Source organism: Carassius auratus, unplaced genomic scaffold (genome assembly GCF_003368295.1).
Source record: "Carassius auratus strain Wakin unplaced genomic scaffold, ASM336829v1 scaf_tig00216934, whole genome shotgun sequence".
Lineage (NCBI taxonomy): Eukaryota > Metazoa > Chordata > Actinopteri > Cypriniformes > Cyprinidae > Carassius > Carassius auratus.
The window spans coordinates 255893-272802 of record NW_020528804.1 but is presented as its reverse complement, the minus strand read 5'-3'; the positions used below and the strand labels follow the sequence as shown (position 1 = coordinate 272802).

Genomic DNA, 16910 nt, shown 5'->3' with positions numbered 1-16910 from the left:
AAAAGAATCTGGAATTTGTTTGGTAACAGTCAAATTTGTGTTCATGTACTTCTTACATGTGTCTTGAATTAGTTATGCAACATAGTGGTTTAAGCAATAAAAAATAGAAGCAAACCATTTTCAGTTAAAAACCAAGTCACTATCCCACAGTCACACAAAACTAAATATATGTCCTTACAAATGATGTCCATTTAAATACGCCCACATCTCTCCCAGCAGTTATTTATAGATGTGTGTGAGAGCGAGAGGACAATGTAAGTTAGACAGAAAGTGGGAGGGATCTTCACTGTATCTGCGTCAACAGGGTGTGTGTTCTAACAGTACAATACTGACGTATGCTGTCATAACTCAGCTTTTCCACTCGTTCTCCTGCTCTAACTACCCAGATGCACACATCCCGTTGGGAGGCTAATCTGCACTATTCAATCCCGAAAAAAAAAATGCTGCCTCCGCATTTGGTTTCATCGAGCAACAACAGATAAGAATTTGAAGAATGTGAAAACGTTAAAACCTGTTGAACAAATACTGTTGATTATAAAGAATCCACGGATCATTATTGCAGGTGGCTCAGTGTGTTTCCTGAGCTGTACGTTTTTGTGTGGTCTCATGGGTGATTAATTCCTCACTACCTGCGGGTTTGTTGATGTGTTCTGTGGTAACAGTTGTTTGAGATTTGTAATGTAGGTGTGAATACACAATTACCTGAGTGATAAAAAACAATTAACACCCAAAGGATGCAGATTTTTTTTTAAACACAGCACATTATATAATGCAACTGCATTGAAGCATGCATTTTATTTTAAATCTAATAATATCAGCAGTTTTTTTGTGAGGGTTAAGTTTGGGTTTAAGGAAATAGAAAAATTTTTTGTTGGTGATATAATTATGGATACATAATTTTTTTTTTTTTTCATTTTTGTTGACAGAAAAGGTCATATAAAGATAGAAATAGAGAAAAAGATTTTTAGTGTATTTGATTATTAGTGTTTGAATGATAACCTGCATTTGTGTGTGTGAGTGTGTGTGTGTGTGTGCCAAAACAACAGTGCACATTAATGTCTCACCTGTCTCTCTAAACTGTTTAGGGCCTGTGTTAATGATGAATGAGTGCCATTAACTTTTCTGGGACCAGATAACACCAGCTGAGGGTGAGAAAAGGAGAGGAAGTTAACATTTTATGATTAATATATCTCAAAAGAAGTATACATGCAGATTGATGTTGTTCTGTCTCACCTTATGTTCTGTCCTGTGACTTTTAGCTGCCATCTGCTCTCTGAGGTTTTTTAGACAATATCTCACCTACACACAGTACAACGCTATTAATGTACAGGTTCTGAAACATCTAAACATAGGAGAGAGGGAAATGATACCGAGGACGTTCTGACCTCCTGTATTTGTGAAACTTCCTCTGAGAGCATTTTTAGACTCTGTTGGTGTCTGGCTTGGGCCTCTTTGCGGTCTTCAAGATATACCTGACAAGCAAACCCAAAAAAAACATAAGCACATAAGCATTCACATCACTCATTTTAACATGTGCCTGAATTGAATGTATAATAATTTTATGCATTAGTCTAGTGCCTCGTCTAGTTTAGGCAGAATATCAAATTCAGTTACTCGGAATCAGACCTCGTTATCATTTTAAATTAAAGCTCAAACCTCCAGATGTAACTGCTCTATCATTCAGAGTTAAAGACACACCCACCTTGATGACCTCACCCTGGTCTTCAGACTGCTTGATCAGATCAGACTTCAATGGCTGCCGCTCATAGTTTGGTTGTACCAAAGCAAAAGCTCTGCCAATTGGCTGGAATGACATGAAAAATACATATTAAAACCCTTTGTATGCATACAATAATATGTTATTAACTGTACATTCATGTCATGCAACATCTAGAAGCTTGATCAGACTTCTACCTATTAAAGTAGTATGATTTTTAATTTATTTAGAATTTACATTAAATGTTTAAAATGATTCATATTTCCAAATAAGAACTGAACTCATCATACCATTCTAATTTTCTCAGAATCAATCTTTACATCTGCATCTCTTTGCAGAAAACAAAATCTCCTTTCTAAACACAAGGTTCAAATAACTAACACAGAGTAGCAGGAAACCCCTAAAGAGCAAGAAGGGCGCAGGCGTGGAAAAAGGGACATGAAAAGTTATGCAATTTCTAGGATCTGAAACAATGAGCCTCTGGTTCTTCAAGCACGTCCCCTGGAACACAGCCACATGTTCCTTGTGTTTATAGAGATTTGGCAGACAGACAGAGAGAAATGGACCCAAAGAGTGGATTTGTGGGTAGGGGTACTTCCACTGAAGTTAATCTGAACTGATTCTACAGAATCACTTTCAAAGCATAACCAGAAATAATCAGCTCATAACCAACAGAGATAAGCAAGCATTATCATATAATCCACAAAACAAACCATAAAAATCTTAATTTCAGATTCAGATAAGACCAATCTACCTTTTACGTAATGACTGAAAAAGTTACGTGCAGTCTTTAAAATTAGATAACTAAGCAGTTTATGCAGACAGTCACTGATATAAATAAATATAAACATCAATAATATAAAATATTGAACATATGTTCAATATTTAAAAAAAATTATATAAAAATTTTTCAGGCTCAATTAATTATACTTTAAACAGAACTTTTTCATTCTTCTAAAACTTTCCCAGGGTCCAGAAACACTGAACTCAGCCAAATACATTTTAAAATAGTTCATAAATGCTTATAAGCATTGAATCAGGAGCTTGATTCTGAATGTGACATCTGAAAATGTCAAGACTGGATAATCTATCAATCATCTCTGCTTTAATATGTGTACAATAGAAAATGCAGACATTTACCTTATCTGTGGTGGGCGGCTGGTGCTGGTTCTGCTCGTGGAGAGTCAGTCTGAGGGTTCCTGTGCCCGTTCTGAATAACGACATGACGAGAAGCACAAATGTGAGTGAGGGATGTAACAAAGAGACCGTTATAGAAGGCAAAAGGGAGGGAGCTGTATGGATGAGGGGAACATGTGGGGAGGAGAAACTGAGTAAATGCCCTCTGACAGAGAGAGACTGATTGGAGGCCAGTTGCCCATTCAAGTTTGGCATGAGGGTCTGTGGTTACTCAGTGTGCAAGAAAAAAAGCGAAAGCGAAAGGAATTTACAGTCCAGTCTCTACAATATACACAGTCGGATTGATTTGTTCCTCAGCTTCTGGAAAATTCTTGAGCTTCGCAGGCTTTGCCAAAACTTAGTATTTGAAATGTAAATTTAAATTGTTACAAAGATGGAGGCGGATGCCACAAATCTAAATGGAACAATGCGCTCCAGTGCAAAACGGAATATAACCATGACAACGGGGGCAACAATCAACAACATAAACTATGTTTGCTGGACACAGGAAGAGACCAAAACACAAACTATAAAGCTTTAAACAGATGAGAAGAAACACTCTTACACAAGAAATGTGCTGGATAAATGTGTGTGTGTATGTGGGTGTGTGTGTGTGTGTGTGTGTCTCAATGCTTAAATCCAGAACATTCTGCTGGCTCTAAAAGTAGTCCTGTGCAAGTCACAGTGGGACGGGAGGTCCTGAAAGTGAGCGTGTGACAGACAGCGTGCACAAACTGTGACATGTTTATTAAATATGTGTGAGACAGGTCCAGACCGACTGTGAAAATGCTTGACCTTGTCATTACTAGGGTGAAGATTAAGAGTCTAAAAAGTCAGAGCCAAGGTGACAGAGGACATTCCACATTCACATGAGACATATTCCAGTCCATTCTGTATTAGATTAGACGGGATTCATATTTACTGTCATTAGGGGAGTTATTATTTTAGTAATATTAGAGTGAAAATAATGTGGGTGTAGAAGCCAAGACATGATTAAAAAAGAAAGAAAGGTGCAATTAAAGAGGAAAATAAAAAGAGGAGGTGACGTGTTCAGTGATGATGGGGAATAATGGGAGATGACATCATGTACAAATAGAGAAGCTGCAGTGAGTTCATATAAAACACTGCAAATATTATTATGACCTATTATTACTATATCATCCTTGTGGTAAGGTAATGAAAAGGATTATACTATTCAAGTGCAATTGACATTTTATAACATTATGTGATTAAGTCAATTATACTTCTATTGACAAATAATGCAGCATCTGTGGCATGTGTCAATAAAATGATTTGCTTTCATATAGTAACTAGTAAAAAGAATAGAGAGAAGCATAATATGTAATGCATTATTTTTTTGTACTTTAGCTATATTATATGTAATAATATTTAACAATATTCTCAAGATCTTTATTTAAAAGTAAGTTTTATTGGTCTGGAGCTAATGGTCCTGCCATGAAACAATGAAATAAATATGATTTTCTTTTTTTTCTCTCACAATTTGGACTTTGTTCAAAGCCTGTTCTCACCATGGAATAAAACAAATATAAAATGTATTAATGACTTTTTATCTCATAGTTTTGACCTTTTTTAGAATTGCGAGAAGAATGATACTTGAGTCATTGCCTGATCAGTGCCCGGTTGCCATGGTCATATTCTGTTCTGCACTGGAGCGCATTGTTCCATTTAGATTTGTGGCATCCGCCTCCATCTTTGTAATGATTTAAATGTACATTCAAATACTAAGTGTTGGCAAAGCCTGCGAGGCTCAAGAATTTTCCAGAAGCTGAGGAACAAATCAAATCAGACTGTGTATATTGTAGAGACTGGACTGTAAATGCCTTTCGCTTTCACTTTTTTCTTTCACACTGAGTAACCACAGACCCTCATGCCAAACATGAATGGGGAAGTTGGCCTCCAGTCAGTCTCTCTCTCTCAGTGATAGAGCACTTCAAATCAGTGTCTGACACTGAAGGAGGAGGCTACAGCTTTATCAAACTCTAAATTGACTCTGAACATGTGGTCTGGTTAACAGTCAGCCATCTCAAGAGAACAGGACGTCTGCATGGTTGCAGAATGATACTTGACAGATGTTGATTGAATTCTTTACAGCTGACCAGTTTCTTTCTTTTTTTCTAGAAACAAGATGTTGAACTTGAGACAGCGTCTATTGTTATGTTGAGATCAGGCAAAAAAAATTATGTAATGATCACGACAAAAGCCTTTGGGCTTCTGAAGCTGGTGCATGCTTCAGCCTTTTTTGGAAGATAAAAGCCAGGTGTACTGACCTTAGCCAATACAGTTACACAATACAGTGCTATATGTACTCTATGGACAACATACATGTTTTAACACAGCTAGATGCTATAAAGTACATAGACTCTCAGAAAAAAGGTCCAAAACCTGTTACTGGAGTAGTATCTTTTTTAAAAGCTACACCTCTATACCTTATTTACTTCTCATGGTGCATGTTTAAGTACATCAAATGTGCACATATTATTACTTAAATAATACATATTAGTCCCTTTTAAAAAGATTGCCCCAGAAAAGCTTTTGTACCTTTATTTCTAAGAGTTTAGAGACTTACTTTTAGACAGCTACAATATATAGGCTAACAAACGAACAATAGCATGACCCTATACAGTTCACCAAACTACCACAGATCACTGTAATCTACATGTTTCGACAAGAACATTCAACGTAAAGCTGGAAGTAACACACCACTATATTACATGATATCACAAAGATCGATTAAATCATAAATCTAGTGATGCAAGTTTGCAAAAGCAAGCTGTCCGAATAAAGATCTATTATTATTGTACCACTTAGTAAATCACTAGACTAAACGCAGGCACACCTCAACCCACCAGGTCAAAACAACACATTTATCGTAATCCCATAGATGAGACAAAACAATGACACCACGCACAAAGACGACGGACAGACTAGACATAACTTTCAGTCAATTAAAAAATACAGTGTTGTGTTATCTGAAATGTCCGTATAAAAAATAACAACAAATCAACAAAAGTTGGTTTAGGACAAATTTAAAGTAAATAAATTACACCCTTATTTATTTACCTGAGTATATCGGCAGGTACTACCGCAGGGACGTCCTATGATTGTGTGCGAATCGGGTGTTTCCATAGAAGGCAAAGCAGCATTTAGACTAGTGTGTCGAGATCAGCCAAGTTCAACGCCACACCTCAACCCAAGAGAAAAACAAAGGCACAACACACACACCTGCAAAATGACACGCACCCAGCACAAAATTTTTTTCATGCCTGTAATGGGATAGGATTACAAAAAATCTATTTGGAAAGAGGTTTGTGAGGATTCTGCTCGTCGCATTAAAAAAACAGGCTATTCATTACAACAGAAGCATCACATACCAAAACTAACAAATAGCACGCCATCACTCTTTTAAATGGACGCATAAAAACATGCATAAAAATATGTAAATATTATATAAGAGCTCTGTGAGATTTGCATAAATTCTGTACCACGGAAATAGAAATAATAGAGAGGCGTTGGCACCAGGGTATTAAGAAAACAAACAGATGCTTAATAACAGATGGAGAGAGATGGAGTGCAATGGCGATTGTTCACTGGAAATCAAACCAGGTCAGAGTGAAACCTGAACGCAGGTGTGAGGTAAGAGACAGAAAGAGAAGAGCTTCAAGAGAGAGAGCCAGGACATAGAGAAAGAGAGAGGGATTGTTTGAGAGCTTGAGTGGAATGTGTCATTGGATACAGGCCACTGGACCGCTCAAAAGGACAGACAAAAAAAAAAGACTTGTCTAATCACACAAGCGTTTTTCCTTGGTAAGACGTAAAGGTCACGTGAGATATCTGAATAGCTGCTGGTAACCTGAGACTGTATAGACAATAGTGAATCTGAGTGAACTGAAACATTAATAATGGCACCATTAATCATGTTAGAATGGAAAGAACTTGGATATTAAGTTAATATATTATTATATTATATATTAAGTTAATTGGTTGTGAAATTCCAAAAGTCACTGAATGAATGAGTGGATAGATAAAAAAAAAAGTGGAAGTTTTATGTTGTTCTATCGATATTCAATGAATTATATCAATATAATAAATAATTAATTTGCTGAAGTTTTTTATTTTTTTAATGAACATATGTACTTTAATGTTGTTCATAGATGTTTTGCTTTATCAAAAGTATCTGTATGTGGTTGCCCAACACTATCTCATGACCAATTCGTGCATATTTTACAAGGTGGCTAATTCGTACGAATTCTTATGCATTACTCGTATGATTTTGTACAATTTGTCTAGATCCCAGTGACGGGTAGGTTTAGGTTTAGGTCATTCGTACAAGTTCATTAGAAATGTGCAACTCGAAAAATAAATAAGATTTACAAAAAATCTTATGAATTTGTATGAATGAGGTCGTACAAGTTTATACGAATTAGCCACCTCATAAAATATGAACGAATTGCCGTGAGATCATGGGTTGCCATACCCCTTGGACCTTTCCTGTTCCACATTAAAGGGGCTTTTATTCTACACTTCGGAGTGAAAGCTTCATGCTTTCCTTTTAATATTCAATTAAATTATATAAATATATATCTTTTGAGTCCAGAAAAAAAAAATCTAAATTTTCCTTGAGGGGGATTTAAATAAAAAAACAAACAAAAAAAACAAACAAATAGGTAATAAAAATAAATTTAATTAGTAGCAAACAAATTAAATTGTCGTTTCCTAATAATCATTTGGTGCACTTAGTTAGAAGTGCTTCCGCCATTGTTGTGACAAGATGAAAAACAAGTCAATTTCATCACAGTATTCTGTGGAACTCACCTCAAGGCAACACAAGCCAAGCTTTCACATAGCGTACATATTTGTTACTATTGTACTGTAAATACTGTAGATCACCCCCATAAACACACAGAGGGCTAATGACTATCAGTGAAATCTGCTTCATAATATGAACTTGATGAGAGAGGCAAAACTTGTACTTTCACAGAAGCCATATAAAGAGTGAGCAAATACAAGGTATTGAACAAGGGAGTGGTAAATTCGCAAAATAATGGCGTAAATGGAGGAGAGAGAAAGTAAATATACAGACGCAGCTGGTTGAACAACGGTTTAAAAAAAAAAAGTTTTAAAAAGGTGGAAACGCCTTGCATAACTTGAGGTCATCCTGCTAAACTTATTTTGCTGGCTTTAACTCCACACAAAAAAGGGAGAGCTTTTTTTTTTTTACTTTTTTTTTCTCCGAACCAATTTTTTAAGTATAAATGTAAAAAAGTGTAAACTTTAAGTAAGAGTCACCTTAATCTACTAGAACTGCCTAAAATCATTAAAAGTTATTGCAGAGTTAAATCTGTAAGTGCGTCATTCTCTAAAGAATGCATTTTAAATGCTCTTTAACCTTGTGATGCTTGACAAGTCCTTTAAAGAGCTTCCTGTTAAATGATGTGTTCATATTTGCAAATGAAAAACATGCAAAAACAGCAGTGCTGAAAAACAGGCTACAATATGGTGCATTATCAAGTCAGACTTTTGAACCAATCTGAATGACCATCATGTTAAAGAAGGAAGGAAACCTTCCACAATCGAGCAAATACTTGAGACCGGTCTCTCTTCCTATTCCTTCTTGCCCACTTTACATGCAGAAAGCATGAAATATATATTCTGTGAGGGCATAAAACCAGTAAGGGCACAAGGCTGCTCAGCAACCTGGATGGAATGCTCAGGTTAATAATCGAACTCAACATAACACTTTTACAGTGCTGATTGAACAGACACGGAAAGAGCTGGTATTTGGCTTAACTATCCCCTGTGCTGGCACAAATGCCTCTTACAGGTTATTAGGGAAACCAAATTTCAAGTAAGTGACATTAAACCAGATTAAGCATCTGTTGTGCATACAAATAAGGGCAAAGGGAGGTAAAGGAGGTTTAGTGCAGCTTGCCACTGTAAATACTGTTAATTAATTAAGTGTCACATTTAAACTGACATAATTTGGTTTTACAAAATTAATTTGGACTATATAAATGAATGAATGAATGAATCACTGGACCAAGTAAATAGTTATAGAAGCTACAAATCGGCAACACGTAGCGCATTTAATATTTTACCTGGAAGATTACAGATGATCAAAGTTCTCTTTATGATGAAAAAACGACACAGAAATCTTTGGCAACATGGATTTAAAACATTTTACCTTAAAACTAGCCTAAATATTTTAATTATGTTTTAATCAGTTTCACTAGTGCTTATTCATATATTGAATATAACATTTATTCATGTGCATACTTGATTCAGATATCAAGACCCGTGCAACACTATGCAGATGAATGTAAGGGAAAAAAACATATTTGTTGTTTTTCTAGAGATATTAAACAATAAGTAGTGAAAAAATTGGTACATACCATTCTGTCATCCCATCTGATTTCATCAAATGTGCACATACTTCCCATCCGATTCATGATTTTATCTTAATGTATCTAAACTCAGAAGACAATAATACTTCAGTAAATATAGTTAAATAAGAGCAGAAGTTGAATATTGCCCTGTGCGCGCGAACTCGTCGCAGTTGTGTTTTGTTGTGTTCTGATGTCGTCAGTCACGCTCACTAATAAATAGCCTTGGTGCAGCTCTGACCGCGAGCTGAACGGTTTTGACAGACACTCCCCTCCTCCTCCTCCTCCTCCTCCTCGCAGGTTTCACGGGTCGTTAGGACAAGTCAGAGTAAAATCTGTCGTAGTGTGACTTCATTGCTTCGGCATCCCTCTCCGCTTGTTTTGCCTCCGCCCGCAGGAACAGTGTCATGTGGCGTGTTTTTACCTGAGCAAGACGATCTCATTCCACTATCCCGATGTTACAGAAAATTAAGCACTGCGGTTTGATAGAAACTATCTTCAAATTTAGTCAGTTTCTTCAGAATGATAGGCCTACCTACGGTAAGTCAGCAGTTAAAGCAAAAATAAATAAATAAAATAAAAATTAGTCGTATATATATATATATATATATATATATATATATATATATATATATATATATATATATATATATATATATATATATAGCCTATATATATATATATATATATATATATATATATATATATAGCCTATATATATATATATATATATATATATATATATATATATATATATATATATATATATATATATATATAGCCTATATATATATATATATATATATATATATATATATATATATAAACATATATATTAGTATACAGTAGGCTAGTAGTAGAAGTACGAAGTAGTAATAGTAGTTACATTTTCGTCAAAATCACAAAAAAATATACTAGCCTATTACATTTTTTTAAAGAAAATAAATATTAGTGTCTCCAATAGATCTGAACTTACAGTATCCAACTATGCTAAATCTATTAATAAACATAATTTTTAATCATAGCTAAAAAAAAAAAAAAAAAAACTCCTTTGTGAGTCCCAGTCCCATCTCAGAGTCTTGTCATTTGATGTTTCACACTGTAATTATTGGATGAACACTGAACTTACATATTTAACAAGTTTGTTATCCAGACCAGACACGACTGGAATAAAACTAAGAGAGCTTGAGTTCGATGAGCAATTATAAAGGAGAGTCATAGATACGCTATAGAGGGAATAAATTTAGCTGGAAGATCAGATGATAATGAACAACAAAAAACCCAAATTTTTCCATTTATATCCCTATCTTTACATGTATCATTCTTCTAGCATGTTTAGTTGTTAAATTGCATTAATTCTGTTAAATTCTATATCGCAAAAAAAAGGTTAAACAATAGTAAATAAAATAATATCCAGGTGTCATTCCATACAAAACAGTTGCCATTTGTGTCTCTCATATGAATGTGTGTATAACAATGTATCACGCCCCGGTTATCAGGTTTTCTCTTTTAACTACAATGACCTATTCTATAAGTCAATAAAACTTTGTCACTTTGTCATTCCTTCAAGGGGTAAAGGTTTCAATGACATGCTTAATCACTTGTTTTTATAGAGGACAATTTTAAAATGGCATCAATGCTATCCTGACTTTGTAGTAAACTGATAACTTAGTATATATTTACAGATATATCAGCATCAAATTATAAGCACCATGTATCGTAGCTTTAAAACCTTTGAGCTCAAGACTTGTAGTAATGTCTAACTGAACTGTAAAAGCTGTCTACTTGCTTACATCTCTTGATGCATTTATATTTGAAAAAGAAACCCATGGCTTTTGGAGTAATATAAAAGTAACAGATCTGTTTATTGCCATTAGTGTCATTATTGTGTCTAAATGCAGCAGTGTCTTCAAATGGCATCAAATTGTATCTACATTTAGACTGTTTAATTTGTTGTTATAAGTAAGTAAATAAAAAATCAATGTAATACAAAGTCATTCATGAAAATTGGCCAGAGGCATTACACTCTGACAAACCTGACTTCGCTTTGAAAGAAAGTTTCAGTGATGTGCTAATAGCAATAGTGCGACAGTTTATATTAAGCAATACTTTTCCACAGACTGGCACGAATCAGTGATACTATACTCTGTGTGTGTCTAGGGTGTGGATTTGACTCCTCTTTGTTAAGCTCAAAAAGGTTAAACATTTAATGGAGTTCTCTTGTATGCTGTATATAAGTTAGGCTATAATCTGTTTTCCTGGTAGCACACCAAAATATGTTTTTACTTGAGTATGAGGAAATCTGTCCACTGTTCTTAGGAACGAGGAAAATCCATGAACGTGATAAAAGGCTTACAGTTGTTTTGACTTGTCTTTATGTTGAGTTTGAAAAAAAAAATGTTGATTTCAAAGCTCATGATAACATAGTTATACATGAAAACTGCATTACAAGGAGCCTAATAGAGTGTCACCCAGAACTATTTGTGTATAAAATGTTACTCTTTATTATAGTGATTACTCAAAGACCATGATGTCAAAAAAACATTAAAAATGCCATTATTCACTTCAAAATGGGAACTTTTCATACATTTCATCTGGTTTATATGCCGGAGCTTCTGACTGTTCAGCACCAACTGTTGGGAGATAAAGTTCCAAAATTAATTTTGACACCACCTGGCATTTTTAAAGAGTAATGAGATCAGTTAATGTATTGCTTGAATCATGTTTACATTTGCAAATTCTGTATTGTTTAAACAAACTTTAACGTAATTTCATCAGTTAAAACGTTACATTTTCAGTGTAGCATGTGTATAACTTATAAAGCATGTGTATGTGCAGTAACTTACAGGTGGTCATTGTTCCTGCATTTCGTTCAACTAAAGAATAAACCGGGACATCAAACCCTGTCCAAAAAAATAAATAAAATAAAACTGTAATCAGTTACATCATTGCCATTATTTTAGTTTATTTATTTATTTTACATCTTAACATTTAACATGAATGCCTCTTACCTTCTGCAACACGGGAGTAATATACAGAGAAAAGACTGTTTAACTCTGCTATAAAACATAAGAAGACAGTTACATTGTTTAAATATGTTTCTTTCTAACTTGAATCCTTAATCAATTTAGAATAAAATTTTCCCTTACTGACATATTAATAGCACATCTTACAAGAAGTAAGAAGTTGCAGAAGTATCTACTCTTAACTTTACTAATTTGGAGGAAAACATCTGCACAATGAGCAAATGACAGAGGGCCTGCAATTTAGCTGATTCCGGTTTCCATTTGAGTAACTGTTCAGTCAAGAATAAATATATAACAGGAAGTACAACATAGACATACAAACTATGTTCTGATGACATAGCACTCATCACTTCCTCTCTTGTTTCTAATAAGCCATTGCTCTGACAGTGACGACCCAAACTTTTCAGGGCTACAGTTTTGGACTTACTTTGACTGTTGGTTTTGCTCCTTTGTTTTTTGAAATAAAGAATGGCACAGACGGTCAGTAATATGAGGACACACAGAGACACTACTGTGGTCATCACTACTACTGTCAGATTTGTTGTCACTGTTTCACTCCCATTGTTGCTTTCACTCAGGCCAGCAAGACCGTCAGGAGAGGCTGGAACGACAGTTGTGATCAATTAAAGAAAAGCATATTAAAAATGTATCCATTTGTTTAGGTTGTTTTGATCAGACACATGCACATACATTATATACAGCAGGTACTTGTCTTACCTATGGTTGCCAGTGTTGTGGAAGGAGATGCATTGTGAGCTATAACTAAAATGTAAATAAAAATTTTAGTTAGATCTACGTTGTTGTAACAAACACATTTATGAAAGCTTGATTAAAGCTGTAATACAGTGAGGCAACCACACGCACCTCTATGTATAACGCAACTGATTGCTACCTGAAAATGAGTGTATTCACTGAGCTGATGACGTGAATGAGAGAGAGAGAGAGAGAGGTGCGCAGCATGTGCAAAGCACGGCAACATGAGGAACAGGATTGAGAACTGCTCTTTTAGAACATATGATTTTGAAACTTGTGAATCCATTAGAATCATTTGAAGACAGAATCACGATTCATATATGCACAGATTTTTAAATCCACCCTTAGTTTTCCCATGGCCTCAGCCCCTTCGTTGTGTGTTTCCAGGGGCAGGGTTTATCTGGGTTTGTGATGTAACAAACCCTTGGAAGTAACTTGTGGTAGTTCTATACCAACCCTTTTTGTAGGCATTAAACTGCAATAATTTTAAAAGACATTTTCTCTTTTGCACTGAACTTTCAGCGCTGCAACTTTGCAGATATTATTTATGCTCAAACAGCAACATTACACACTAATGTTAAAAAAGTTAAATCGCAATCAACCGCCCCTTTGAACCACACTGATTCATTCTGGAACCAAATAAAACTTCTGCCTTACTCAAAGACACAACAATTCATTCTGGTTTGGCTTTGTTTGGAACTATTTTTGTTGATGGTGCAAAATTAGACCACCTGCCAATTTTGTGGCCAAAATGTAAGTTGTTAAAATATAAATTAACTTGTTTATTGATCTGTCAAAAGCAATAGCACAGTCATGTTGTTGGTAACATAAATGTTACCACAGCTATTATTATTAGCTGTTACAATTAGTATTGTTGATGTCTGTTCTCTTTACTAGTGGTATTTCATTTCATTACCTCACATTTTCTAATGTCTGTACATTGTTCGGCACTGGAGGCTCCTGTCAACAGGCAATAAACCTCTTTTCTGATTGTGATTCAGATTTGTGGCTGAATGATATTTGGGACAATAGCATTCTTGCCCATTGATTGCTAAATTATGGTTTAAAATATTGGATTTAAAACACACCTTTCATCACCAGCTTCGTCTCATAGCAGGTTTTTTCATTCACTCTGCACCGATACCACAGTTCATCAGTTTGTACTGCATTCCTTATATACAAAGATCCGTTGTTTAGTTGTTTTGCTTTCATGTACAGGGGGTCCGGGGGTTTCTCTGTGCTGCTTGAGGGCTTGTTTGGAGCACGATACTCTAATATATTTGTTAATTGGTGACCATTAACAACTTTCCAAATGACTGGTTTAGTTCTGTTTTGTAGAGGATGTTCAGAGCATGGCAGCAACACTGAAGAGTTTATCATTGCATGGACAGGGTTCAAAGATTTACACTCTGAAACAAGAGAAACACAGAAGTAGGCATATTATACATGTATATGGTGGTTATTAGCTTGTTTGAAAAATCTGCATTCTCACTTATAATACTCAGGTTAAATCGAGTTGTATGAAGGCAGTCCTGATCCTTGTAAACTTCACAGTCATAAAGACCACCATCGGATGATCTGAAGTCTTTCAGATCAAGTGTAACATTTCCAGCATCTTTCCTCACAGACCATCTCTGGTGCTCTGATGCTGGAGAGGTGTCTGGATACATCAGGATGACTTTATCTTGGTTGATACTGCGTAGTTTGACTGTCAGAGAATCCAGCGGGTGAGTTGTTGTTTGGCAAAAAATAGACATGCTGTCACCAAGTAAATGGCTTATGTTCAACTGATGAACCTGCTTGCAGGGTCTCTCTGTTTCAGCTAAAAGGGAATAAAAAAGAGAATTGAGACATAATGAGAGAACTGGGACATAGAAATACAGGAAGCACCAAAGGGTTGATAATAAATAAAGAATAAAAAACGATCCTCTTGATTGTCGATGTATACCAATTTTAAATTCATAAAATGACTTTAATATAAATTTTAGATAAACACATTGTCTGAGTTAATCTTTGCACACAAACATACACAATTAAAACAAAGACTGTCCTTAGTGACACACTTTATTGCTTTAAAATTCAAGTTGTATACACTAGCTAACAGAACACATTTGTTAGCACATCTGTTAACAAGAATTGTGATCAACCGAAATTTACAAAAAAGTAACAATTACGTAACTTATGAATGACATTGTTCATATGCACATCACATCCGTGACTATATGCATACCTCTCATTTGTATGGTGGTTAAATGAATTTGATTTCATATAAAAGACACTTACCTTTACATTCTAATAATGCTGCTGTTAGAAGATACAGGAGTTGGAAATAAGAAAGCTGAAAACTCTTCATCATATACAGATGCTCACTGCTGGACAGCTCAACACTATATGAGCACAAGCCACATAACTTCACTTTCATAGAGCTGTTTTCAGTTACTCCAAATTTAATGCGGAAGTAGGAAATATGGTCTAATTCTGTGATCATATAGAGGCCTTCAGTGAGCGATGGGGAGTTTTTAGCTGTCATATTTGCAACTTTTAAATATAAAGTTGCTGTTAGATGTAAAAGTATAGAAATGCAGTTTGAAGACGAAAAAAAAAACCATCAACAGATAGTTTCAAGTGTAGCTCACTGCAAAACAACTCAGTAAGACCACAGGCCACAAAACCTTTTACCTTCACACAGTTGTTTTTGAAGAGCCAAAGTAGGAAATGTGTTCTGTGCAAAATGTCAGAGACGAGCAATTTTTCAAACATTTTAAATAATTAAAACAATTAGCTATGTGAGCTAAATGAAATATTATTCCTTTGATTACCTTGATTTTTCATCTCTAAGAACTGTAAAACAGGAACACAAGTAGGATGCAGGTTTTAGATTGTTAAAGGCATTTCCCTTTGTGTTACTTTTGCTATATTACACTGTAAAAGAAAAATGTACAAAACTGCAATTTTCATTTCCCTCTCTTAACATTCATCTAATGAAATCATCAGTGCTCATAATCAGTCATTGGAAACTTCCATAGTTCCCTCTATCTGTATTCATTCACTTTATACACCCTAATTACTTAAGTTAAATTAAAATATTATGGTCTCAAATTGTCTTAACTGCTAATTTCAGAAGAATTGAGTTATATTCTCAATTCAGTTCCTAAATGGCTTCAACTTTGAACTGATCTACTTTAAAAATGATTTATTTATTTTTTTACACTCAAAAAAGTGATAATTAAAGCTCTTTCACAAAAGAGCTTCTAAGGTGGAACTGATGTATAAATGAATAATAAAGTTATGTCTGAAATCTATTTGACTCCGTGACAGTGAAAATGCTTGGTGTCTCAAAGAGTGAAAAGCCATTTTCCTGTTTTATGGACAGAAAATAATTTAACTGAGACTGCACATCTAGTTTATACAGTAATTATGGTGATGTGGAGAAGCAGTTAATGCAGAAGAGAGAGAAACAAAAGCCTTCACTCTCTATTATCAATTTTACAGCCAGTCTGAAGTTACTATGTGTCCAAAAATGAAGCAGACTTTCTTTTCCTTTTATCAACGAGCAGCTCTCATTCACACACCATTCCACAGATTCCTCTCTCAGTCTTCAGCAGGAACTGGTTGATGTTGTTGGAATGATCACCCATCATAATCATCAGAGCATATAAATAAATATATATAAAAATATATTAAACATACAGTACAGTTATTATTATTATTTCGATTTTTTAAATATATTTTTTGCCATTATTTGGAGCAGTGGTTGTTGAAAGATCTGGAATCAAAAATGTATTGAGGTTAATTAATTTACACATATTAACACTCTCTTGAGTCAAAAGGTTGAGA

The 16910-nt window shown here is 34.8% G+C and overlaps 1 protein-coding gene and 1 long non-coding RNA gene across 3 annotated transcripts; both read right to left on the bottom strand.

Moving 5' to 3' along the window:
- Nucleotides 1-1039: 1039 nt before the first annotated feature.
- LOC113099387 (uncharacterized) lies at nucleotides 1040-9538 on the bottom strand. Its single transcript, XR_003289400.1, has 6 exons — nucleotides 9304-9538; nucleotides 2858-2927; nucleotides 1703-1804; nucleotides 1386-1472; nucleotides 1234-1299; nucleotides 1040-1142 (listed from the first exon to the last, which is right to left on the bottom strand). It is a non-coding gene; the product is annotated as an uncharacterized LOC113099387 (long non-coding RNA).
- A 2249-nt stretch (nucleotides 9539-11787) lies between these two features.
- On the bottom strand, nucleotides 11788-15478 carry LOC113099383 (uncharacterized). 2 transcript variants are annotated; one of them, XM_026264379.1, is made up of 8 exons: nucleotides 15357-15478; nucleotides 14566-14895; nucleotides 14162-14482; nucleotides 13038-13082; nucleotides 12748-12921; nucleotides 12306-12353; nucleotides 12141-12197; nucleotides 11788-11927 (listed from the first exon to the last, which is right to left on the bottom strand). In XM_026264379.1, exons 1-8 carry the CDS (start codon nucleotides 15427-15429, stop codon nucleotides 11860-11862), a joined length of 1116 nt encoding a protein of 371 aa, XP_026120164.1. In that variant the 5' UTR covers nucleotides 15430-15478; the 3' UTR covers nucleotides 11788-11859. The 2 variants fall into 2 exon arrangements, with proteins under 2 accessions (XP_026120164.1, XP_026120165.1); XM_026264380.1 differs by having other exon boundaries at nucleotides 12306-12350.
- Between the last annotated feature and the right edge of the window lie 1432 nt (nucleotides 15479-16910).

Coding starts and splice junctions, on each gene's coding strand:
- LOC113099383 (XM_026264379.1), bottom strand. CDS start 15,429: ATGATGAAGAGTTTTCAGCTTTCTTATTTCCAACTCCTGTATCTTCTA. Junction 12,354..12,747: donor GAGCAAAACCAACAGTCAAA/GTAAGTCCAAAA, acceptor TATGTTTTATAG/CAGAGTTAAACAGTCTTTTC. Junction 11,928..12,140: donor TGCAGGAACAATGACCACCT/GTAAGTTACTGC, acceptor ATCTCCCAACAG/TTGGTGCTGAACAGTCAGAA.